Source organism: Vanrija albida (genome assembly GCF_041260175.1).
Source record: "Vanrija albida strain AlHP1 chromosome Unknown contig_6, whole genome shotgun sequence".
Taxonomy (NCBI): Eukaryota; Fungi; Basidiomycota; class Tremellomycetes; order Trichosporonales; family Trichosporonaceae; genus Vanrija; species Vanrija albida.
In genome coordinates, this window is record NW_027191425.1 from 2,299,034 (window position 1) to 2,322,489 (window position 23,456).

Genomic DNA, 23,456 nt, shown 5'->3' on the forward strand with positions numbered 1-23,456 from the left:
GCTGCTCCACAACGACGGCGAGCATGCCAATCGACCGCTGAAGATATCACAGCGAGCTAGCTGCAACAGCATTCCCGGTCGCATATTCCGACAGCGTTCGGTGCTACTCGGGCAAAGCCAAGAGGGCCAAGCCCGGACGCCGTGTCAACAATCTTCCGGCATCAGTGGAGGCCTCCACAGCATCCACATCGCATAAGACGACAGCAGGCTCTCTCCTCCCCACATCCATCCATCCAGCATGAGCACGGTCGTGTCCCGCCCACCGTCGGGCATCGACTCGCGCCTCTCGTCGGCCTTGTCGAGCCCGCGCGTCTCGCTCTCGCGCCAGGTCTCGGCCTCGTCGTCCCACTCGAGCACCGCTGGCCCGTCGCGCATCGCAAACCTGCGAGCAGCCAACACGCACGCGCGGCTCGAGCGGCGCCGCGCCGTGCCAGAGTACCTGAACCAGAGCGTGACGATTACTGTGAGCTGGAGCGCGTGGCCCCGCTGACAAGTAGCCCAAGCTCTCGACGCTTACGACGACCAAGGCGCTCGTCGCCGCGCTCGATCTCGACCTGTGCCATCGGGACCCGGCGTACGTTCTGCAGCTCGGCGAAACTGACCCCAGCTACGCGTACAAGTTTGCAAAGGCCTACGTCGAGAACAAGAGCAAGCGGCGCGGCGCCGGCGCGCTGGCCGACAAGCTCGAGGCCGTGGAGCGTGCCGTGAGTGGTGGCCCGCTTGGCGTTCCTGACACCACAGAGGCCAGAGCACGCCGACGCACTGCACGCCGTACGGACAACCTTCAACCTCGCGCCGTCGCGCGTGCTCCCGCCGCCGTCCGAGCTCGCCGGGCTGCTGCAGCACTCGGTGCCAGCGGCACGCAACGAGGCGACCGAGACGCGCGGCGCGCGCGTCGAAGCCCTCCTCGGCACGCCTACGGCCGTCACCCGCCTCGGCGCAGACGACCTCGACGTCGACGGCGACGCAGGCCTCCCGGCGTACGCGAAGGACGACCCTGAGCCCGAGGCGACCCGCCTCCTCGACCTACGGCTGCGCGCCATCTCTGCCGGCGGCCTGCCGGTTGCTGTCGGTCACGGGGCTGCGCTGGAAGATAACAGGGAACTGCCGCCACCGCCGCCACCACCCCCGCCGTCCCCCGGCCTCGTGCCCCGCCGCTTCCCTGCTGCCGAGGCCGCGGCGATTGACCCGCTGCGATGCTAGCTGCGGGCCGGGGCTGATGACTGAGCCAGCCCGGTGCCGCAGTCGGCCGCCGCAAGTTGTATGAGTGTACCAACCACCGCGCAACCCACACCGCGCAAACTACATAGTCACATGCATGTTCTATTCTACAGCTGCTGCCAGTGTCCGTCCATTAGTTGAGGAGGCGCTTCTCTTGCAAGACGTAGACGCGGCCGGCCCAGTTGTCGAGGGTGACGGGGCCGTCGATGCCCGAGCCGACCTTGGCGCCGTCGTTGGACACGAGCAGGCGCGCCTTGCTCACGTCCACGCCCCACGCCTTGGGGTCGACCGTGATGGTGGTGCCGTGGCCCTGGCCGCCGGGTCCGCCCTCGCCACGGGCAAAGTTGAGCAGCACGAGCAGCTTCTCGCCAGTGTGCTCGTCCTCGCGGATGTAGCTGTAGTTCTCCTCGCTCTCCTCGTCGAGCGGGATGAAGGTGCCGTACACGAGCGCGAGGTACTCCTTGCGCAGGGCGAGCAGCTTCTGGTAGAAGTACCACACGCTGTCCGGGTCGGCCTTCTGGCTCGCGACGTTCCACTGGGGGTAGTCGTCGAGCACGCGCATCCACGGCTCGGCCTTGGAGAAGCCGGCGTACTCGGTCGTGTCCCACTGCATGGGCGTGCGGCCGTTGTCGCGGCCGGCCTCGCGCAGGTCGGTGCGCACCTTGGCAATGTGAGCCTCCTTTGCCTCGCCGACGACGCCGTGGTTGTCGCACCACTCGCGCTCGGCCGCAAGACGCTGCACCGACGACACGTCCTTGTACTCCTCCTCGGGCCACTCGCGCGGGAGGTTGACCTGGCCGATCTCCTGGCCCTGGAACACAAAGATGGTGCCGGTGAGCGAGGTGTGGAAGAGGGCGTTGAGCTTGGCCGACTTGGCGCGCCACTCGGGCAGCTCTGATCCGACGCGGGTCGTCATGCGCGGCTGGTCGTGGTTCTCGAGGCTGGGGGGGTTAGAGGTTGGGAGAGGGAAGCCCGCTTACTAGTTGGCCATCCAGCCGCCGTACGCAGGCAGCTCAGTGTGCCACTGGGTGAAGATCTTTTTCAAGTTGGACAGGTTCCAGTCCTTGTTCCACTTCTTCTCGTAGACGGCGCGGTCAAAGTATTGCCTGGGGCGTCAGTGGAAGCGCGACAAAGGCCACTCACGTGTGGAAGTTGAAGACCATCTGCAGCTCGTTGTTCTCGGGGCGCGAGTAGACGGCGAACGACTCGGGGCCTTCCTTGCCGGGAGCCTCGCCGACGCAGAACGCGTCGTAGTCCTTGAGAACCTTCTCGTGCATCTCCTGCAGAAAGGGGTGGACCTCGGGGCGGTTCCACGCAAGGTTGCCGGGCGCCTGGAACGGCTGGTCGGGGTCGTTGATGGGCGCGTCGGGCCATCCGGGGGCCTTGGCGATGAAGTTGATGACATCCTGGGCTGTCAGTTGGGCACTGTGTCGCCGAGCTTACCATGCGGAAACCGTCACAGCCGCGGTCGAGCCACCAGCGCATCATCTCGTACACCTCGTTGCGGAGCTCGGGGTTGGTCCAGTTGAGGTCGGGCTGCTCCTTGAGGAACTGGTGGAAGTAGTACTCCTGCGACTGCTCGTCCCAGCGCCAGGCCGAACCCAGGCCGAAGCGCGAGCGCCAGTTGTTGGGGGGCACGCGCTCGCCCTTCTCGTTGACCTTTCCAGGGTGCCAGTAGTAGAAGTCGCGCTTGGGGTTGGTTTTGTTGCTACGCGACTCGGTGAACCACGCGTGCTTGTCCGACGAGTGGTTGACGACGAGGTCCATGACGAGCTTCATGCCGCGCTCGTGGCACGCGTCGCGGAGCGCGTCCCAGTCGTTGAGGTCGCCGTAGCGGGGGTCAATCTTGCGGTAGTCGCTGATGTCGTAGCCCATGTCGGCCTGTGGCGACTCGAAGATGGGGCTGACCCAGACGACGTCAATGCCAAGCTCCTTGAGGTATGGCACGCGCTCGGTGATGCCGCGGAGCGTGCCGTGGCCGTTGGCGGCATGGTCGGCGAACGACGCGGGGTAGACTGGAGGGTTAGGAGGGGCGGGTCGTGGGAACAAGCCCCAACTCACTCTGGTAGACATTCGCCTCCTTCCACCACTTGCGCTGGTATGCTGTAGAGTCGACGGAGCCCATGGTGAGAGAGTTGGCGAGGGGTGCGGGGAATGCGGAGTGAGACGGCGGCGACGGCGCGCTCATATTAACGGCGGTGAGTGCGATGCCAAGGTGGGTTCGGGCCGGTGTCGCTGTTGGCCCCCACACGGCGCACGGCGGCCCACCCGGCTCGAGAGACGGGGAGGAGCGAGCAAGCCGGCTCCGTGGAGCCGAGACGCTGTGGGGACGAGTACAGGGCCGACGTCACATTGCGGGCTTTCCGAGTAGCGTTCGTTCGGCGGCGCCTCCGACCGCCCCCCGAGCACCGGCCAGGACGAGCTAGACACCGGCGACTCTTGCTGCATTGAACCGTAGACCCGGAGTCTCGGGTCGAATCTAAGCGATGGATACGGCCGAGTTGGGTGCGACCTGTTATCTATCCGGATGCATGAGCGCTGATCAGGCGAGGAACTCTCCGACGACAAGGACAAGTGGACGTCAAAGTGAGAAGAACGACCCCCCGTCCTCTCGGACCTCGGTCCGGTGGCGGCGCCGACTCCGAATCCGCAATGAATTACGCCGCAGGTTTGCGCGCTCATGTGGCCCCATGCGCGCGGCCCAGGACCGCAGCCAAGGGTACGTTGGCGGGCCCAGTCCGTCGGGCGAGATCTCGCAGCGCACGACCAGTCGGGCCAAGGTGCAGGCCAAGGATCCAAGGATCGTACTCCCCACACGATCCATTCGCCGCGCCACTTGGCTTCGGCGCCCCCTCCTGGCACGTCCGAGATGTGCAGCCCCGCCGGCCGCTGCCTCAGCGCGAACATTCGATCCGTAGCGGCACCCCGGGGGCTCCGCTTCGGACACCGCTTGGCAGGCACTCTGGAGCCTCGATCCCCCCGGATCAATCTTGGCCACTCCCTGTCGTGTTCTTTGGTATGCGTCGCAAGCTCCGCAAGTCCGCAGAGGCCGGCGCCTGCGGGGTGTTTATAAGCCCCGGCGAGGTCACGATCTTACCCCAAGTCGGCCCCACAGCACTCGACGCCTCCACACCTACCCCGGAGTCGACACAGCAGTTTTCAACCATGTCCCAGCGCCCAGAGGTCAGCGCTTACGATGAGAAGGCCGAGGTCAACCACGTCGAGACGCGCGACGGCGCCGTCGACGGCGTGATTATCCAGAAGGCGACAGAGTACTCGGACACGCAGCTCAAGTCGGAGCTCGACACGTTCGGCCTCTGGCAGAGTATCAAGGTGTTCAAGCGCATCATCCTGATCTGTTTCGCGGCTGGTCTCTGTGCCGCCCTCGATGGTTAGTACACTCGATGTGGGAGTGGGGAGCCGAGCTCACGCCACAGGTTACCAGCACCAGATGATCGCGTCCATTGTTGCCAACAAGGGCTTCATCAGGCAGTTTGCCGAGGGCGGCACCAAGCTCGACCCCAAGCACGTTTCGACGTTCGGTGGTGTCTACTCGGCCGGTATGGTCCTCGGCCAGTTCTGCGTCCAGTGGCCCCTCGAGTGGCTCGGTCGCCGCGGTGGTGTCTGGGTCTGCTGTGTCATCCTTGCTCTTGTGAGTTTTTGCTAGTGTTCGTCAAGGACCCTGTCGCTAACCTTACCCCCTCAGGCCGCTATGACCGAGTGCCTCAGCAAGGTCTGGTGGAACTGGACCATTGCCCGTCTCATTGCTGGCATTGGAGTCGGAGCCATCCAGGTCAACCTGCCCGTCTACATCAACGAGATGGCCGCGGTGCAGATCCGTGGCATTGTCGTTGTTGCCTACAGCTTGTGAGTGGAAAGCCAAAATCTTTGGTAACTTTGGTGGACGGGCCACGTGGTGTGCCTTGGCAGAGGTGCAGACAGTGGCGCCTCCGCGTCAGATCTCGCATCTCTCCCAGCATCCCTCGTGCACAATGCCGCCCCTTGAACCCCGCTAACACCTTCCAGCTGGTTCGCCTTTGGCCAGTTCTTCGCCTCGATCGCGCTCTACTCGCGCAACAAGACGCACCCCTACGACTGGCGTGTGGTGAGTCGCCTCGCCTCCCGCCTCCCCCGCCACACGAGCACAGCTGACCCCTGCAGATGATCTACACCCAGTTCGCCATGATCGGTCTCATGGCCGGCATCTTTATCATCCTCCCCGAGTCGCCGTGGTGGCTCGTGCGCAAGAACAAGCTCGACCAGGCCAAGAAGGTCCTCACGTGGAACTACAAGGGCGTGCCCGGCTTCGACGCCGACCGCGAGATCTCCATCATCGCCGCGACCATCGAGCAGCAGAAGCGCTGGGAGCTCGAGGCCAAGGCGCAGGGACCGTTCGCCATCCTCCAGGGACTCAACCTCAAGCGCTTCCTCATCGGCTGCTACCCCAAGGTGCTCCAGCAGTTTGCCGGCCTTGCCCTCTTCACCTCGTACGCGACCTACTTCTTCCAGCTCGCCGGAAACAAGGACCCCTTCAACGTCACCCTCATCCTCACCTGTGTCGGCTGGGCTAGTGTGCTGCTCGACGCCGCGCTCGTCGATGTCATCGGCCGTCGTCGCATGACCATCATCGGTTTCGGCGGCGCCTGTACCGGTGTGCTCATCATGGCCATCATCGGCTGCTTCCAGTACGACAACGCCAAGCTCGGTGCTGTCCTCGTCTTCGGCGGTGTGTTCGCCAACTTCTGCAACCAGCTCCAGGCGTCGACCTCGTACGCCTACCTCACCGAGATGCCCGAGCTGCGCTTCAAGGCCCGCGCCACCGGCTGGGGCCTCGCCTTCTGCAACATCTGGGCCATCCTCATCAACTTCTGCCTGCCCCTCATGATCCAGAAGTGGCAGGTCAAGGCCGCCTGGTTCTTCGTCTGCCTCGGTATCCCCGGTACCGTCCTCGCCTACTTCATTATGCCCGAGTCGATGGGCCGTTCGTCGGCCGAGATCCACGAGCTCTTCGTTGACCGTGTCAACCTCCGCAAGTGGAAGGGCCACAAGACGAACATTGAGCGCGACCTCGACGCCCGTATGGGCCACGCCCAGGGTATCTGAGGTGTTTTGGCCGTGTAGGGTTTGCGGGGAAAAGGAAAATCTGTGAGAAGGGTTCGTAGTCGGGTTATGGGATGTCATTGTTATTCTTGATTCAGAAGTGCAGGAGGAGATGGGTTGGGCCGCACAGAGAGTCTTATGTACGACTGTGCTGCCGAGGTGCTGCCGTCGTCGGTGCGGTGATGGCCGAGACGCCGGCCCGGGAATGCGCCGAGTGGGGTTGAGCCACCGGAGACAGCCTCATGCCGAAGCGGACGACAGCCCCAGTGGGTTAGTGGGTGTGCTCTCGCCAAGACGGATATCAGAGGTACTATGACCCCCGCAAGCCTCTGCATGTACTGCAGCATGCACGCCGATACGGCTGCCAAGACGCTGAGACGCGCCACACACTCCGATACGGCTCCAAGCCTCATGGTATCCACTCCGAAGCGGCCGCAAGAGCAACTGGGTACACCCGAACCGGCTTGACGCCCGTGTCCCCAGGCCGATGACCCGGCCCGAGACGGACGTGGCTCCCCTCAGTCTTGGCACAGGGCACTGGCTCGATGCACCGAGCAGCGACGACACGGTTGGCGTTAGCCGCCCCACGGGGGGTTAACGGGGTAATAGTGCCCCAACAACACGTCCAACTATACAACTAACAACCCGAAGCCCCTCTACCCCGCTCAGACTTGCGTGCCGGGACTCGCCGTCGGGGCCGTCGCCGCCGTCGGGTCGAAGCCCTTGACCTTGCCGACGAGCCAGAACGCCCAGTCCATGAGCGCGACGGGCGCGAGGGGCCAGAAGAAGCGGAACAGCCACGCCGGGTTGCCTGCCCATATCTTTCCCGGCGGCTTCTTGGCCAGCACGGCGTTCGCGATACGGCGCGCAACGTCGGACGGCTTCGCGCCCCGCGCGGCTTGCACCTTGGCCTCGTCGCTGAACATGCGGTCCCACTCGGCAAAGCCGGGGAAGAGGCCGGAGCGCGTGGGCCCGAGGAGCGCGAACGTCTTGTCGCACTTGCACAGCGGGGTGTTCACCGCGACTAGTGTCAGTGCTGTTCTGTACCCTCCGAGACGCACGCAGCTCGAGCGTGACGACGCGGATACGGCTGCCGGCCAGCTCGCGCCGCAGCGCGTCCGACCACGCCTGCAGGGCCGCCTTGCTGCTCCCGTACGCGCCGAGCATGGGCGGGCCCCAGCACGCGCCGGACCCGACGTTGAGGATGACGCTGTCGTGCTCGCCCGCCAGGAGGGGGGTGAAGGCCTGGGCGAGGGCGAGCGGGCCGAAGACGTTGACCTCGTAGAGGGCGCGCATGCGCGCGAGGTCGGTTTCCAGGAGCGGCGCGGTGCCAGATACGCCGGCCTAGCGTCAGCTTGCTCCGGGGGCGGGCTTACATTGTTGATGAGGATGTCGAGGCGGCCCGCGGCGGAGGTCACGGCCCCGACAGCCGCGGCGATGGAGGCCTCGCTCGTGACGTCGAGCTCGAGGATCTAGCGTCAGCGAGCAGCTGGGCCGGAGCGCACGTCGCAGCCGGCCTCGGCGAGCGGCTTGAGCGTCGCGATGCGGCGCGCGGTCGCGAACACGCGCACGCCGCGCGAGAGCAGTTCGAGGGCGATGGCCGCGCCGATCGACGTCGGCTCGGAGCAGCCCGTGATGAGGGCGACGCGGGTCATGGTGAGTGTGTGGATCAAGTCGGGCCGTGAGATGTCAGTGGAAAGGCGGTGGGTGGCGTCGAGGTCATGCTTCGGCGGCTTGGCGACGCCTCGCTGCACGGATGCCAGGGGTCAGAGTCAGTGGATCGCAGGTGGCTTTATTCAACGGCGAGCCTTGGAGAACGCGTCGTGGGTACAAAAGCACTGATGCCCTCCCATGTTGCTTGCTGGCCTTCGACCGACGCCCCGACGCGCATTACCGCGCGCTGATTCCCCGGCGCCATTCCCAAACCACCCACCCACGCTCATCATCGCTCGTGCTCGCTCTGCACTCGCCGATCCGGCCCGACGAGCACACGTGCATGCTTGGATCGCCAGCGCTCCGGCCAGCGTTACTCGGTTGGCAGTGCCACGGGTGTGCTTTGCTCGACGGCCGGATGGAGGATGCGAGGTGAGTACGAGAACAACCCGTCAAGTCCTGGCCAGTCGGGTGTGCTTCGATACGAGGCTGGCTGGTTGGACAACGGGCCGGCCACCGGCCGGTATGCCGCATACCGAGTCGGAAAGGCCAGCCTGCTGTTGAACGCAAGCAGATGCTCACCTCGGACACTCTCTCGGTCATCAGGCACGACGCGGAGTCGCCGTCGAGGAGGCGGGGAGAGAAAGAGAGAGCGGGTCGAGACTTGTCGACTCACGTCATTTGGTTGCCGGCCGTCTCCGTCACGGAGAGCAAGAGTGGAACTCAGCCGCCTTGGCAGGTAGCCGCACCATGTGCAGAGTGCCTGCGGCTCTGCCAAGTTGGAGATCGGCGTCTTTTGTTGGAGATGGCCATGCATTCGTTGGGCATTCGTCGTTGGAGATGGCCGTGTGCGTCGCGTGCGTCCTGGGATGCGAGGCTGCCCTCCACCTCTGCCCTCTGCATGAGGCGGGCAACCCCGGGTCGCTCCCACTCGCTTGTGCAGATGCACTCGACGTCACGCTCGCATAGTCGTGGGCGCGTCCTCGTCGTCTTCGGTCAGCTGAGCAGTTCCACGTCCATGCCAGCCACGGCCGTCATGACTTGTTTGTGCGCCTCCTTCTCGACCGTCTTGGCGTGTCAGCCAGACCACGCCACACGCCGGCCCGCGCCCGCCGAGAGAGTCTGGGCGGGGGCTAGTGCGACGGCATGCCTCGAGCAATCTGCATGCAGCGTGGATCTCATCCTGCAGAAAGCACAAACGGGGGAGCTCGCCCGGCTCGGGGGACGGGGGCACATTCGCACCCAGTGGCGGCGGCGGACGAGCCCGACGACAACGAAAGCAAGGTGAGTCGTTGTCGGGTCGGGTCACTCCCGCCGCCCTTTGTGCGGGAGTAGCACTCTGACCGCAACATTTGGCATGCAGAGATAAGCCGTCCGCGGCCGAGTGCCTGTGGAGCAGAGCACGAGCACGAGCAGGCAGGCAGCAACGCCATCAGCTCACACATCACGAGTCACTTGACCGGCGCCGGAGACCGTAACGTGACCTCTTGGCCCACGGTCGAGTCGAGGATAAAACCAAACAAGTGAGATGTGTCCACGCGCCGTTCTCGCCACTAGGAATACAAAGACTGCACGCTCAAAGCGCACTCACTCGAACATCTACCTCAGCGACCCCCCGCTGCACGCAGCTATCCCGAAATGTTTGACTCAAACGCCATTTACCCACCACACGCTGGTATGGGATCGTTCGGCTGGCTCAAGGTGAGTCTGCGGCTTACGGCCGAGGGCGGGGCCAACTGCCGGAGCACCAAGCGAGCCCCGGGTGGCTCCTCATGGCTCTGCCACGGCTGTCCACTATGCCCCCTGCAACCCCGCTGACTTGCCAGGACACGACCAAGATGAACGGCATCGTCACGCAGCAGGATGTCGATGCCGCCTTCAACTCGGACAGGTCGGTTGACCCGGAGTGAGTTTGCCATCGGCGCGCGCGGCCGGCGGGCGTGGCACACGCAGACTCTGCACGCGATTGTCTCACCAGCACACCGCTGGGCCGAGTCGTCGCGTCGCCGACGCAATGTACGCGCGGCGCTAGCCCAGATGTGCCCCCCGCCGGCCGCCGCTCCCCACCCACCCCACCGCAACCCGCCACTAACCACGTCCAGCTACCGCATCCGCGTAATCCACACCTACCTCGACACCAAGTTCCAGCGCTACGGCAACAAGCTCTACCTCGGGCCCAAGCTCGAGCTGCTCGAGATCAAGTACCCGCACTTTGCCGACACGTTCCACGCCGCGCGGCACACGTGGCGTCTGTCGCCGTCGACAATCCTCGCTCCTCAGCCAGTACACAACATCGAGGCGGTCGAGCTGCACGACGGCACGAGCCTCGACGACCTCGACTACGAGCTCGGACACGTCGAGTCGAATCCGTTCCCGCTCGACCTGCTCGAGGACGGGCTGACGCAGCCGCTCTCGCCCGCCACGTCCAACTCATCTGCCTCGTCCTCACCAACAAAGAGCGGAGGGTTCCTCCGGCACCTCGCCTACGACCTCCCCGTCGCCCAGGCCCACCACGAGGCCGTGCCCCACGTGCGCGCGCCCGACCCCATGACGAGCGCGTTCGCGACCCCCATCCCCATCAACGGCGGCCGGCGACGCTCGAGCCTCATGACCCGCCTCGCGGCCCTCCGCGCCAAGCACGACGAGCACGAGGGCCAGGCATAGTCCTCGCCGCTACGCGCGCTGCTGTAACGAACGCGTGCTGGCGCCGGTGCTGGTACCGATCGTGGACGCGCGTTTCAGAATGGCGTCGCGTGGTGGATCCCGCCGGACGACATTGTTGGGCCGACGCCGGGTGGCACTTGACGTAAGGCGTGCAATACGAGGCCGTCACGCCGCGCTCAGTGTGAGACTGATGAGCGCGGCACGGGTTGCTGCCAGCGTGAGCACTAGCAGTGTGCTAGTTGCGAGCCAGGCCTCGATGCGGCTGCCGGGGCGGGGGAAGTGGTGAATCTTGCAGCTTAATCCGAGTTGGGCCGGTCGCGACTCGACGCCACCACCACGTTGTATTGTGTTGTACCAGGGTCGGTCGGTCCGACGGCGACTTGTTGTACCCTATGCATAGTCTTGAACGCATCGTCGATCAGCGTGTCTCGCATTGTCTCACCTGTCCAACTGAAGCGTGAGATGTGTGCGTTTGAGGCTAGTTGTTGCTCCACCCCGTGGAGCCGCCGCACTTGGGATGGCTGGAGCCGCGGCTGCAGCACACCCCGCCCCGCCCCGCATGCTACTCCGAACCTCACAACAACAAGAGCGCCGTTGCATAATGCTAGTACGACGGTCTGTGAACGCTGGACTTACTTGGAGCACGAACTCAGGAACACAAGCAACGGCAGAGGGGTATCTGGGGTGGGCTAGTACGAGTCTGGCACTGGCGCTCAACGACGCAGCGACCAGAGGGGGAATTAGACGCACGCGTGCGGGTGCTGCTGCTCGATGCCCGCTGCCGCCGTCTCCATCTCGGTCGGAGCACCTGCCAAAGTCAGCAGGTCTACCTCTATAGCGCGCACGCACGTAATCTCTCCCTCCGCCCTTGGCTCTGCATCTTCCGCCGCGTCGCACGCACGTAGCAACAACTCGGCCAGCCTCGTGACCACGACCCACCCATGCCCGTCCGTTCCCCACCTCTGGCCCCGTTCCAGTGCGACCGCTCTTGTCCACGTTGCAGTCGATGCCGTTGGCGGGACCGCCGACGCCACCAGGCCCCAAACCGATCTTAGCTCTTTGACATGTGCGGCAGCTGCAGTGATGGGCGAGCGCGGGAGATGTGCATGGCATGGGCCAAGAGTCTGAGCCTTGGTACAAATACAGCACAACGTAAACGGCCGCGGTGCATTCCCCAGGCCTCTTTGAGCACCCCCACCAGCCACACTTTCGCGTTTGTCAATGTTGCCTACAGTGTCCGAGGTGGTCTGAGTGGCGACGAGGAGATACTGCCCGACGACGACGGCGTCCAAGACGACAATAACACGGCCGCAACCATCGCCACTTTGCCGACCCACCGCATCCCCACGAGCACAAGATGACGCAAAACATGGCGCCGGTCGGCTGGGCGATGGGGGCAGACTTGTACACTGGATGGGTGCGTCCCCCGTGTCCTCCAGCACTAACGAGCAGCCGGGATTCTCAGCATCCCACAAGGACAAAAAGGTCGACAGATCGCTCAAGAAGGGCATCAAGACACAGGAGCATGTGCGCATGGCGTTTGGGAGCAAGCGGTCGCACGACGAGGTGTGCGTGTCTGGCCCGACTCGAGGTCATCAGCCGCTGACGCTGACGCTGCTCCAGCTTCCGACGCCGCGTGCTCAACGCCTACCTCGACGCCAAGTTCTGGCACACTTCAGACAGGACCAAGCTCGTGTGCAAGCTCAACCGCCTCGAGTGCCATGTACGAGGTGCAGCGCGGCATCCTGACTGACACACCCAGTACCCGCAGTTCCGCGACACGTTTGCCGCCGTGCGCAACGCGTGGGATCTGCCCGACTCGACCGTGCTCCCGCCACACAAGAAGCCGGACAAGAAGCCCGCCGAGACAGCGGCCCCGCCCACCCCCACCGTCCCAGAGGGCAGCCGCAGCCGGCGCGCGCTCGACGAGGGCAAGTCGTTCGACCTCGCCCGCTTCCCCGGCGTGCCCAAGGAGGTGCCGGACAGCATCCGCCGTCAGAGCATCCACCGGCGGTCGCTGAGCATCGTGTCGACCGCATCAACGTCGGCCGAGTCGGAATTTTCCTGCCCGGCCACGCGGCACGCCGCCATGCTCTCCGTGCTCGACATCCACCGGATGCTGGCCGAGACCACGATCGCCCCGGGGCCGGAGGAGCTGCCCGAGGAAGCGGACAGCGGCGGCGAGTTCGACTCCGAGGACGAGCGGCCCCCGCCGTCGCTCGTCTCAGACCAGCGGAGCAGCATGCACACGTCGGCCCCGGCGTCCGTGTACCTCGGCTCGGCGGGCAACCTGTCGTCGCAGACGCTGACGGGCGCGACGCTCACGACGACGGTCGTGTCTGCGCCCTCGTCGTCAGCCGGGTCGGGGACGACGACGCCGCTGCGGCCCGTGGCGCTGAGCGACGCGGCGGCGGCGGCGACGACGGGCGTCGAGGCAAAGCACCTCGGCGCGCTGGGGTTCGCGCTCGAGTCGCCCCCGCGGCGGCGGCAGGCGAGCCTGCGCCCGCTGGGCAAGAAGCTCGTCGTGCACCGCATCACGCACTCGCCGCGCGAGGAGAGCGCGGTGAGCGGCGAGGGTGACCCCAGCTCGCCGCGGCCGCCGTCGACGCCGAGGGAGGCGAGAGAGCGCGAACGGGCGGACCGCGAGGACCAGTGGCGCAGAGTCAAGGACGAGTCGGCGGCGGCGGCTGAGACGACGCCGCGGCCTCACTCGTGGTTGAAGGAGTAATTGGGTTTCACACACACGTATCGTTCTACTGTAGCTGTTGGAGTTGTATTGGGCAAAATGTATCGAGTAGAGGTGGTGCGTGATGACGGTGACGACGACAACAGGGGTGGCGTAAACGAGGTCCGCCGTACGTTGGCCCACCGAGGCCGCAACCTCATTGGCACGAGATAGAGGTACAAGGGTGGACGGCCGACGCGACGGACGCGGACTCGCCGCCTCGGAGTTCGGACCAGCCGATGTGGTCGCGAGGAAGCGAGGTGGAGTGAGTGAGCGGAGCGCTGTGCCCGCTGACGCGAGGCTGCTCACGCTGGCGCACGCTGGCCGCATGCCACAAACTGTTTGCAAGGCCCAGACTGTTCAGGTTATGCGCTGCGAGTGATAAGGCTCGGCTGTGGAGCCAGGGAGAGAGGAGGGGGGAAAGCCACAGCCAGTGGGGCCGCCAGGATAAGGGCTTGGCGCTTGCCCCCAATCCTGCGGGTGCCGTTTCGGCGGGTGGGGCTTGCGCGCCAGACTGTGACTGTCAACAACAAGCGACAGCAGCACGAGGTGCAGGCGAGACAGGCGCGGTGCACGTCCTCGATCGCCAAGGCCAAGGAGGCCATGACGCTTGACAGGGAGCGCAAGCGACCCATGGCGGCGATAACACGAGCAGGCTTGTGGGGTCGGCGTCGGGGTCTAGCCCCCTCCCTTGCTCGCTCCTTCATTCCTCGCCTGGTCGCCGCTTGCCACGCTACTGAGCCGTAGTAGATGACCATGAAGACATTGTTTCTGTCTCTTCTCTATCCATCACCAACAATATGTGGCCACGATACGCCGAGTTTGACGTCGCCGTCGTCCATCGCGCGCGGGATGCGCCCGGGAAATGGGAGCGCCACCCCTCTGGCCTCGTCCACGGCGGGAATGTCGGCGGCGCAGTGGTGCGTCCGCTCGGGCGACACGGTGCTCACAGCGCAGATTCGACACGCAGCACACGTCCGCCGTGCCTTTGACAGCGAGTACGCGCGGACAAGCGCATCGTGAGTACATGTTTGTGTGGACGCGTATCGTATCACTGGCCGGGTACCTCGCCCCCGTGTCGGCGCGCTCGACATCCACCGACCCATCCACCCCGGTGCCCCACTTGCTCACGCCCCAGCTTCCGCCTCGACGTCCTCCGACAGTACATGTACGTCAAGTATCGCCGGTCACGCGTGCACGCCGGCCCTGGGGCGGAGGCCAAGCTCGCCCCCCTGCAGGCCACGGTGAGTTGTTTGGTGGAGGTGGTCCACGGGAAAACGTTCCGCCTGATCCATGCACGTTTGCTGACTTTTTTCTTCCTCGTTCGCGTCGCCAGTACCCAGAGTACGCGGACACGTTCAACGCTCTCCGCGACGAGATGGGTCTGGGCGCGCGCATGTCCTGGGAGAGCGCAGTGGCCACCGGTTCAGACGAGGACAGTGCCGAGGAGGGGGCGAGCAAGGCTGTGGCCACGCTCGAAGGCACAGGTGGGTGCTGCTGCTTCGACATCTGCCTGTTCTGAAGCGACGCTGACGCCTCCTCAGATCCGCAATGCTCGGGCCGGCGGTCCAGCCTCGCCCATCGCCTCGCGACGTTTGCGTCGGCGCGGCGCGAGCTCGACGACTGGCTGGACGAGGTGGCCGTGAGCGCCAAGGGAGAGGGCGCGCGCGTGTAGCTGTTGTGCGTTGTTTGCTGGTTGGTGCAAAGTGGCGCATGTGGCTGCGGATCGATCATGCCGGTTGCCGGTGTATGGGGGATGAGGGACATTTGTGAGGTATATGAGGTATTTATCTCGTTTTTTTGGGCCACATGGACGTCGTGATGGGCATGGGCGCGGTGGGGCTGCGAGGGGAGGGGCTGCGGGCTGCGCGGGCTGAGCGCGTGCTTCTGTGCGCGCATGCGTGCATTCTTGGGTTGGCCAGCAAGTGTAGCACAAGCGACGCGCAAGATCTCGCGCAGATGTCGACGGGCTTTGACACACTCGGCCACTTGGGATCTCCAATGCGCCGCATGCAGCGGACATAGAGGGCCTCACCGTGCCACGGGCACTCGCCGCACCTGCACGGTGCATGCTCATAACTCCTCGGTGCTCTGCTCGGTGCATACGCGGCAAGTGACGCTGCTGCCATGCGTTTTATCAGCACGGAGATGGACAGCGCTGCCCACTGTTTCAGGGCGAGGTTGCCGCCAGCCCCTCATCCCGAGCTGTTTTGTACGCCACCTCTCATGTCCTCTACGTCCTCGTCCTTCTGTCCTTCTCGTGCATGGGCATTGCGAGCGGCGCACGCAGCGAATCGTGTCATTCCCGGATCTTGGCGCCATCGACGTCCGTCTCTCCGCGCCCTCCCCCGCTCTCCCATAAAGAGCCACCGGCGACTGCCCGCATTCCTCTCCTCCTCTCCCACCAGCGCTTTATCAACGCGACCAAGCTCAGCCCAGACGACCACCACAACACCCACGCCCCCATGTCCGTCCACAACACCGTCTCGGTCCTCTACGCCGACCGCACCCAGTTCCAGATCAACGCTGCGCAGGCAGCCATGCCCAAGCACGACGGCTTGCTAGGCTCTGAGCCCCATGTGGTGAGTAGCTGCTGGCCCGCGCGTGCCGATCAATTGGGTCACCAGCTCACACCCCCCCAGCCCCGCCGCTGGTTCGTCCTCCGCTCTGCCGACGTGCGCCGCGCCCTCGACTCGACCCAAGGTCGGGCTTCCCACACGTAAGTGCTGCTGGCGTGCGGATGGTGCAACAACATTCCACCCCCGCGACGTCATTGGAATGCCGCCACTAACGCGATTCCCAGATATCGCGTCGAAGTGCTCCGCCAGTACCTCATCACAAAGGAGCTCAGCGGATACCAACGCGACAAGGGCGGCCTCGACTCCAAGCTCACCGAGCTGGAACAGAGCGTGAGTAGCATAGCCAGCATAGCCCACCTGCATGCCTGCCCGCTCCGTGACGCGTAAAAACATGCGTGCCCGTAAGCGCGGATAGCGGGCAAACCCCACGTGGCGGGCCAGTTCCGCCTGAACCTTTCCACCCTTGGTGTTGTGGCTTGTGGCTGACGTCCCAGTACACCCAGTATCCCGAAGCGTTCCAGGCCGTGCGCGACCAGTTTGGCCTCGGGCTGAGGCGCAAGGCGTCGAGCACGACCGAGAAGGCCATCAAGATCAAGGCGTCACTGCACGCGCTGCTGGGCGACGGCGCCGCCTCATCGCCGACAGATACGCGCCCCGGCCGACACGTGCACTTCTCGATACCGCGCAGCGCGCCGGATCAGCGCACGAGCTTTGAGCTGTGGCAGGCCCAGCGGCCCCCGGGCGAGGACTACAACGACAATTATCCCAATCGATCGGCGTCGGCGCGCGCGGGCCAGGCGGGCTCGTCGGGCGCGTCGACGCCGGCACTGAGCGAGAGCGGGAGCGAGGGGGTTGTCGACGAGCTCGAGACGCCCCCTGTCCCGGGCAGCCCGGCCGAGCTGTCCCCGGACGCCGAGGTGGCCGCCAAGGTCGCGCGCTTCCACGCGGCCAAGGCCGAGATTGACGACTGGCTGGACGGCGCCGAGACGGAGGGGAGCGTCGTGCGCGCGTACGCCTAGGCATGTAGACTATAGCAACAGTATTAATGTATAGTTTGAATCGATTGGCCGTGCACTTGCACGAGGGGGGCAGTTGGCGTCGGCATCGGCGACTGCGGGCGGCGCTAGCGGCGTCGGTCCGATGGAGTGGACCGTCGAGTGGGGCAGCCGACAACAACGTGCGACGCAGCACGCGGCGCCGCTCCACTCACGACGGACGACGAAACACACGACAATTCAACCCCGAGCCCTGCCAGCCACTGGCGAAACGCTGTATCTAATCGAGCTGGGGACGAGCGAGGGGGGGCACTGACGTCGACGACTCAGCGAGCACACGGCCAAACCTTGTCCATGCCACGAATAGCGCCTGCCCGCGCTAGCGGTGCGAGCGGGCTCTGGTCGTTGCCTATCAATACGCACTAGGTCGTGGTGTCTCAAACGTGCATGTGCACCATGTGGACGGCGCCGCGATAGCGACCGGGCACCTCCCATAGAGTCCAACGTGGGTCCGGCGCGGCCGGCGGTATAAGAGTGAGGAGCGCACCGAGCAGCGACAAGCCCAAGCCCAAGCCCAGCCAGCATGCTCGCCAAGCTCGTAAGCTCGCCCGGCCCAGCCCAGCTGACAAAAGCTCATCGCCGCCTTCGCGTCCGTCGCCCTCGCCGCCCCCGCCGTCGAGCGCGCCGCCTGCGCCACGCGCTGCGCCACCCAGTGCTACTGGCAGTCGGACATCGACGAGGCCGTCGCACAGGGCTACTCGCTCCTCCAGTCGGGCGAGGTCGCAGGCAACTACCCGCACCAGTACAACGACTTCGAGGGGTTCCAGTTCCCGACCGACGGGCCTTGGTACGAGTTCCCGATTCTCAACACGTTCCACGTGTATACCGGCGGCCCGCCTGGCGCCGACCGCGTCATCTTTGACGGGGACGGCAACTTTGACAGCGTGATCACGCACCAGGGGGCCAGTGGGAACAACTTTGTGCTGTGCCATCTGTAGGTGTAGGGCAAGGGATGAATGCAAGGTGTGAAGCAGGCAGATGCCACATTCCAACGCAGCCGCCGGTCGGTCGTGCCCTGTTGGCAGCCGCGTCGCCGACTAGCGCCGGCACATCCTCCGACCGAGCAGTGGCCGAGACACCAAGACCGGCGTCTGCGTGGGCTCGCTGTGGGCTCGCTTTGCAGCTCCATATATCCAGCCACGCCCCGCCAAGCCTGAACCGTTGCATACTTCTACCATGATACACTCTGACTGACAAGAACGCACCCACCACACTGCCAGCTCAAAGCCTGGCACGGCGCTTGACCTCCTTGCGGCCCTGCTTCTCCCAGATCTCGCGCACCATCTTGGCAATCTCAAACTTGACAAACTTGCCGTTGGCGTTACGTGCTGGCGGGGTAAGCTGGCGGGTCCGCGACAAAAGCAGCTGTACTCACGGAGAGGCGTGTCGGACACGACGAGGATGGCAGGGCGCGCAGGGTGGCGGAGGAGGGGCTCGACCTTGTCGAGGATGCTCTCGGCCGTCGCGGACGCTCCGGGCGCCAGGGACACGGCAACACCGACACGCTCGCCGTGGATGTTGCACGGGACTGCGATGGCCGTCGCCTCGGCGACGCGGTCGTCCTTGTACACCTCGTTCTCGACCTCCTGCGAGGCAATCTGCGACTGTGAGTACACGCCCGGCTGGTGCCACTCACGTTCTCGCCGCCGCGGATGATGACGTCCTTGGCACGGTCGCGGATGTACACGAGGCCCTCCTCGTCGTGGATGGCCATGTCGCCCGTGTCGAGCCAGCCGTCGGCGTCGAGCGCCTCGGCCGTCGCCTCTGCTCGTCGTTAGCGGCTACACTTGGTCACTCGCACCCGCACTCACTCGGGTTGTTGAGGTACTCCTTCATGACGTTGCCGCCACGGACGAGGAGCAGGCCAAACGTGCCGCGGGGGAGCTCCTTCTTCGTCTCCTGGTCGACGACCTTGACGTCGCAGATGGGGATGGGAGGGCCAACGGCCTCAGGCTGCGTTCACGTCAGCAGCCATCACTCACATGCTGACACAATCGCACTCACGTTGTTCAGGTAGTCATCGCCCATGAACGCCACGGCAACGGCGTTGGTCTCGGTCATGCCCCAGGCGTGCACGGCCAGAGCGGTGGGCCACTTCTTCTTGATGTCCTGTACCATGCGCTGCGGGGGAGGTCCGCCGCCGTACAGGAGACCAGCCATCTCGTGGCCCTCGAGCTCCTTGGACTGGAGCGCAGCCTGGACAATGGTGGGGACACTGTTTTGTCAGCTCGGTCATGGACAACGGACTCACCCTGAGATGACATTGACGTTGTACCTCTTGATGAGGCTGACGACCTCCTTGACGTTCCAGCGGCGGATGAAGACGAGGCGGTTGCCGACATCGACCGAGCGGAGGAGCATCGACAGGAGGCCCGTGACGTGGAACATGGGCACGGCGAAGAGCATGGTCTGCTGGATCTCCGGGGCCGCGATCAGCTGTGCCGCCATGGCGGGGGTGCCACCGGCACGGAGGACGGCGCGCGCAGGGATGATCTGGCTGGTGATGAGGTGGTGGAGCGCCTGTCGCTGGGTCGAGAGGACGGCCTTGGGCAGGTTGGTGGTACTGCGTGTGTGAGTCGTGCGTCTGTCGCTAGTGGGCACCACTTACCCAGAAGTGAACAGGATGGTGGCATCGCTCTCGGGGCCAAGCGACTCGAGGCCCTTGCCCGACTCGATGACCTTGATCGAGGCCTCGGAGCCAATCAGGCCGGCGAGGGACTGGGAGCGCATCAGCACGATCCGACCCGCGACAACGGCCCTACTCACGCCAATGTGCTTCTGCACCTCGGCGGGGAGGTGGAAGATGGGGTCCCAGCAGTAGAACTTGCCGACGCCCTTGGCCTGGAGCTTCTCGACGAGCGGCGCGACGGCGACCGACATCTCCTGCGAGACGAGAACGAGCAGGGGCTTGGTGAGCGAGAGGCAGTGGTCCTGGATCTCGGGCGTGCTGGGGGTGTGTGAGCGAGGGGGCCATGCCAACCTCTGGTCGACTCACAGCGTAGAGTTGAGCATGACGGGCACGCCGCCGGCGAGCTCGATGGCGAAGAACGACTCGACCCAGCTACACGTCAGCTTCCTGCCCATCCACCTCGACCCACCCCTCAGAGTTGAGGCCGCCGAGCGCGACGCGCGTGCCGACCGTGACGCCCTGGTCGCGGAGCCAGGCGGCCCGCTCGATCGAGCGCGCGAGCACGGTCGCGTACGACACCTCGTCGCGGCTGGCGTACGCCGACGGCTCGGGCGTCGGCGTTGAGAGGAACTGGCGTCCCTGCGCCGCCCACTGCGAGAGGCGGCCGTACAGCAGGTCGCGGAAGGTGCGCGGGGCATTCTTCCAGTAGCGGACCTTGCGGCCGTTGATCACGCTCTCCTCGACCTCGAAGATGGAGCCGGGGGTGCAGAGCTCGGCGTCGCCTGGTGCGTCGTCAGCGCGTGTGCCTTGGGCAGCGCGGGCCACGTACACTCTGCCCAAGTCTTCTGCTTTTGAGGGGCCGCTGCCATTGTGGGCTTCTGGGATGTGGATAGGGGATAGAAGGAGCGTGTAGGGATGTGCGGGGATGTGTTAGACAAGTAGGTATCGCAGAGAAAGATGGATGCTGCTGCGTGCTCCTGTCAGCTACTTTTGTTGCTGCAGCAGTGGAGACTGTGGGGTCCGAGGATATTGGAGCACCAGGCAATTGCCGGTCGAACCGGGGAAGCGAGAGAGGGACCCCACCCCACCCCAAGCCTGGTGCCACTTCCCCCCGTGCCGCCGCCGCGCGCGACGCGTGCGTGCCAAGCAGAGTGCCAACCTCGGTTAATCGGCCCGCGCGCCGTCTAAGCCGCAATGACTCAGATTATCAGTGCTCAGCACAGTCCAGCGGCCGCCGTCTGCGGACGCTGACCGAAGGCCATGCACATGCGTTGGGGTTTAGTGGATTTGAGCATGCTAATGCGCCTGATGTGATGGCTTGGGCTGCTTGGACCGGGCTGGACTTGGGCTTCGGTATTCCACATGCCGTCCGACAGCGACTTTACACAACCCAAGGCGACGCTGGTTCGAAACACGACACTAGTCTGATGCTCGTGTTCCGCAAGTCACCGCACCGCACTCAAGAGGCCACGGGACGGCGCCTCGGTAGTAAAATCAAGGTGTAGTCTACCACCACACTACCCGTCTCCTCATTGGCCTCATCCCCCCGCCATAGCCAGGCTATGGTACATACACTAGCCAGGTCACAGTAGACACTGTTCCGACACCACCTGCCCGCCCACGTCTAGTCGCTAGCTAGCCACCCGATGCTCACGGGCCTGGACCACTCGTCATGGTTGTCCGACTGATCGACAGCACCAAGTTGTTGCGAGCACCCAACGTCACTGAGACCCTCTGATGCCTACAGTTAGTCACCGGAGGCTGATACTCCCTCCACATGCTCGTCGTCGTCTGACTGGCCGGCGCACGTCCCGTTCGTCCCGATATAGTGCCCCAGGTGGCAGTGGCCATCATGCCTGGGGCACACTGTCTCCCCCATGCCTCCACTTCCTCTTCAGTGGGGGGCCAGCCTCATCATGCAGAGCGTCGCGATCCCGGCCTCAGCCGATGGCATCAGCCCATCCATTGCTACACCTGGCGATTGATGGGTGGAGGTACTCACGGAGTGCCTCCCGAGGCCGACTCAGATCTCCAGCAGCTCCATGGGTCGTCCCCATTCCGTTCCACGCCCTCCACTTGCTCTAGGTAGCCGGTAGTTGGGTGCGCTGACTTGTAGCGATGCTGGGTGCGTGTGAGTCGAGCTAATGCATGTGGTGTCTGAAACGTATACCAGGCGACGACGGATTAGGCCGTCGACAAAGAGCCACCCAGTCGTGTGGCGGCAAACAGACGCGCCGGCATCCAGATCGGCGGAATGCCTCATGACTGACCCAGAGCTATAATAACAACGCATCGGTCAAAGTCTTCGCCGCTCGTGCATACATTTGCGTCAGATTCCGACCTCACAGCGAGCAGCGAGCAGCAAGCATGGCGACGACAACAGTGACAGAAACAACGAGGGCGACGAACGGTAACGGCGCGGGCAACGGCAAGGGGCCCGAGGCCGCCGAGGCCAAGCCGTACAAAGGCAGTGAGTAGTTGCTGGAGACGTGGGCGTCAACGCGACGAGGCGTGCGGCGACGACGGGACACCAGCTGACAGGCTGGGCAGAGGAGCACAAGTGGGCCATCACAAAGGAGCCATTGTTCAACCACCGGCCGGGCATGTCCAACATCCACACGATCCTCGCCATCTCGGCCGTGGTGCTCTTCAACAAGTCCGAGTACGGCAAGCAGTGGTGGGCAAGGCTCAATGAGAACTACACGCCGTTCGAGATCAACGCGTGGGGCTCTGTCCTGATCACGTTCCCCATCTACTTTGGCTTCGGGCTCGTCTTCATGGCGTTCGACATGATCCCCGCCCTCAACCGCCTCGTCAAGCCGTACCGCATCCAGCCGACACCCATCATCCCGCTCAAGGAGTACCTGTATGTCATTTACATCAACCTGCGCAACTGGGTGTTTGTCAACACGCCCCTCTACATTGCCATCGCCTACTTCTACCCCCTCAAGACCGACGTCGCCTCGCTCCCCGGCTGGGGCGTGAGCTTTGGCACGTTCCTCTTCGCCATGCTCTGTGAGGAGGTTGGCTTCTTCTACGTCCACCGCTTCTTCCACGGCAAGAGATGGTACGCCTACGTCCACAAGCTCCACCACCAGTACACGGCGCCCGTCGCCCTCGCGGCCGAGTACTGCACCATGGTCGAGCACCTCCTCGTGAGTGGCAGCGACAGTGCCGACCCGAACTCCGCAGACTAACCCACACCCAGTCCAACCTCTTCCCCCTCGTCATCAGCTTCATCATCCTCAAGTCGCACTGGTCGATGTTCATGCTCTTCTTCAACATGCTCCAGTTCGACACGCTGGCCGCCCACTCAGATTACAACATCCCCTTCCTGGCCGACGCCCTCGTCCACGACTGGCACCACTACTCGTACACGGAGAACTATGGCCCCTTCGGCCTGCTCGACGCCTTGCATGGGCACAGCATCAAGTACAAGGAGTGGCTCGGCGAGATTCAGCGCAGGGACAACGAAGACCCCGACTGGCGCTTCAAGGCGCGCCGCGAGCTCGCAAAGCGCACCCCCGCCGTCGTGCCTCTGGAGTAAGCCGTTGACGGCTAGTAGCATGCTGCTGGGCCTCAGCCTCAGCCTCGGGTTCCAGTGACCCAGTTCGTAGTTCTCCCACCCAAAGTCTCAAGACTCCATAGCGCCGTCTCTCTCTCGGCTCGTCCCCATGCTGGCTAGCAGCAGTGCCATGTGTGATGTATCAATAGCTGGAGTGCGTGCTGTGCTGCGCAACAGCTGTTGCTGGCTGACCGCTCGCGCCGACGCCCTCGCGAAGCGACGGCAACCGAACCACACACGCCGACATTCCGACAAGCCATGATGA

General features: G+C 64.5%; 11 protein-coding genes across 11 annotated transcripts; 8 read left to right on the plus strand and 3 right to left on the minus strand.

Moving 5' to 3' along the window:
- Positions 1 to 238: 238 nt before the first annotated feature.
- Positions 239 to 1,203, plus strand: Q8F55_008315 (uncharacterized protein; the record flags this gene model as incomplete). Its single annotated transcript, XM_069356712.1, has 4 exons — positions 239 to 463; positions 498 to 574; positions 608 to 704; positions 742 to 1,203. The coding sequence occupies 4 exons, from the start codon at positions 239 to 241 to the stop codon at positions 1,201 to 1,203; spliced, it is 861 nt and encodes a 286-aa protein (XP_069206553.1).
- Positions 1,204 to 1,354: 151 nt separating this feature from the next.
- Q8F55_008316 (uncharacterized protein) lies at positions 1,355 to 3,346 on the minus strand (the record flags this gene model as incomplete). Its single annotated transcript, XM_069356713.1, has 5 exons — positions 1,355 to 2,162; positions 2,202 to 2,327; positions 2,365 to 2,627; positions 2,665 to 3,236; positions 3,283 to 3,346. The coding sequence occupies 5 exons, from the start codon at positions 3,344 to 3,346 to the stop codon at positions 1,355 to 1,357; spliced, it is 1,833 nt and encodes a 610-aa protein (XP_069206554.1).
- Positions 3,347 to 4,386: 1,040 nt separating this feature from the next.
- Q8F55_008317 (uncharacterized protein) lies at positions 4,387 to 6,324 on the plus strand (the record flags this gene model as incomplete). The annotated part of the gene is made up of 5 exons (XM_069356714.1): positions 4,387 to 4,612; positions 4,659 to 4,873; positions 4,928 to 5,088; positions 5,248 to 5,326; positions 5,383 to 6,324. The coding sequence occupies 5 exons, from the start codon at positions 4,387 to 4,389 to the stop codon at positions 6,322 to 6,324; spliced, it is 1,623 nt and encodes a 540-aa protein (XP_069206555.1).
- A 662-nt stretch (positions 6,325 to 6,986) lies between these two features.
- Q8F55_008318 (uncharacterized protein) lies at positions 6,987 to 7,976 on the minus strand (the record flags this gene model as incomplete). Its single annotated transcript, XM_069356715.1, has 4 exons — positions 6,987 to 7,345; positions 7,383 to 7,665; positions 7,698 to 7,793; positions 7,827 to 7,976. 4 exons carry the CDS (start codon positions 7,974 to 7,976, stop codon positions 6,987 to 6,989), a joined length of 888 nt encoding a protein of 295 aa, XP_069206556.1.
- A 1,636-nt stretch (positions 7,977 to 9,612) lies between these two features.
- On the plus strand, positions 9,613 to 10,638 carry Q8F55_008319 (uncharacterized protein; the record flags this gene model as incomplete). The annotated part of the gene is made up of 3 exons (XM_069356716.1): positions 9,613 to 9,675; positions 9,801 to 9,880; positions 10,077 to 10,638. The coding sequence occupies 3 exons, from the start codon at positions 9,613 to 9,615 to the stop codon at positions 10,636 to 10,638; spliced, it is 705 nt and encodes a 234-aa protein (XP_069206557.1).
- A 1,357-nt stretch (positions 10,639 to 11,995) lies between these two features.
- Q8F55_008320 (uncharacterized protein) lies at positions 11,996 to 13,366 on the plus strand (the record flags this gene model as incomplete). Its single annotated transcript, XM_069356717.1, has 4 exons — positions 11,996 to 12,055; positions 12,091 to 12,206; positions 12,262 to 12,361; positions 12,401 to 13,366. 4 exons carry the CDS (start codon positions 11,996 to 11,998, stop codon positions 13,364 to 13,366), a joined length of 1,242 nt encoding a protein of 413 aa, XP_069206558.1.
- Positions 13,367 to 14,163: 797 nt separating this feature from the next.
- On the plus strand, positions 14,164 to 15,038 carry Q8F55_008321 (uncharacterized protein; the record flags this gene model as incomplete). The annotated part of the gene is made up of 5 exons (XM_069356718.1): positions 14,164 to 14,283; positions 14,321 to 14,382; positions 14,502 to 14,607; positions 14,700 to 14,850; positions 14,908 to 15,038. The coding sequence occupies 5 exons, from the start codon at positions 14,164 to 14,166 to the stop codon at positions 15,036 to 15,038; spliced, it is 570 nt and encodes a 189-aa protein (XP_069206559.1).
- A 790-nt stretch (positions 15,039 to 15,828) lies between these two features.
- Q8F55_008322 (uncharacterized protein) lies at positions 15,829 to 16,961 on the plus strand (the record flags this gene model as incomplete). Its single annotated transcript, XM_069356719.1, has 4 exons — positions 15,829 to 15,945; positions 16,006 to 16,082; positions 16,167 to 16,272; positions 16,437 to 16,961. 4 exons carry the CDS (start codon positions 15,829 to 15,831, stop codon positions 16,959 to 16,961), a joined length of 825 nt encoding a protein of 274 aa, XP_069206560.1.
- A 559-nt stretch (positions 16,962 to 17,520) lies between these two features.
- Q8F55_008323 (uncharacterized protein) lies at positions 17,521 to 17,935 on the plus strand (the record flags this gene model as incomplete). Its single annotated transcript, XM_069356720.1, has 2 exons — positions 17,521 to 17,535; positions 17,570 to 17,935. 2 exons carry the CDS (start codon positions 17,521 to 17,523, stop codon positions 17,933 to 17,935), a joined length of 381 nt encoding a protein of 126 aa, XP_069206561.1.
- A 283-nt stretch (positions 17,936 to 18,218) lies between these two features.
- Positions 18,219 to 20,495, minus strand: Q8F55_008324 (uncharacterized protein; the record flags this gene model as incomplete). Its single annotated transcript, XM_069356721.1, has 11 exons — positions 18,219 to 18,325; positions 18,373 to 18,595; positions 18,634 to 18,761; positions 18,809 to 18,950; positions 19,002 to 19,212; positions 19,249 to 19,560; positions 19,606 to 19,715; positions 19,764 to 19,944; positions 19,993 to 20,058; positions 20,096 to 20,408; positions 20,456 to 20,495. The coding sequence occupies 11 exons, from the start codon at positions 20,493 to 20,495 to the stop codon at positions 18,219 to 18,221; spliced, it is 1,833 nt and encodes a 610-aa protein (XP_069206562.1).
- A 1,498-nt stretch (positions 20,496 to 21,993) lies between these two features.
- ERG25_2 (C-4 sterol methyl oxidase) lies at positions 21,994 to 23,173 on the plus strand (the record flags this gene model as incomplete). The annotated part of the gene is made up of 3 exons (XM_069356722.1): positions 21,994 to 22,096; positions 22,177 to 22,781; positions 22,835 to 23,173. 3 exons carry the CDS (start codon positions 21,994 to 21,996, stop codon positions 23,171 to 23,173), a joined length of 1,047 nt encoding a protein of 348 aa, XP_069206563.1.
- Positions 23,174 to 23,456: the final 283 nt, after the last annotated feature.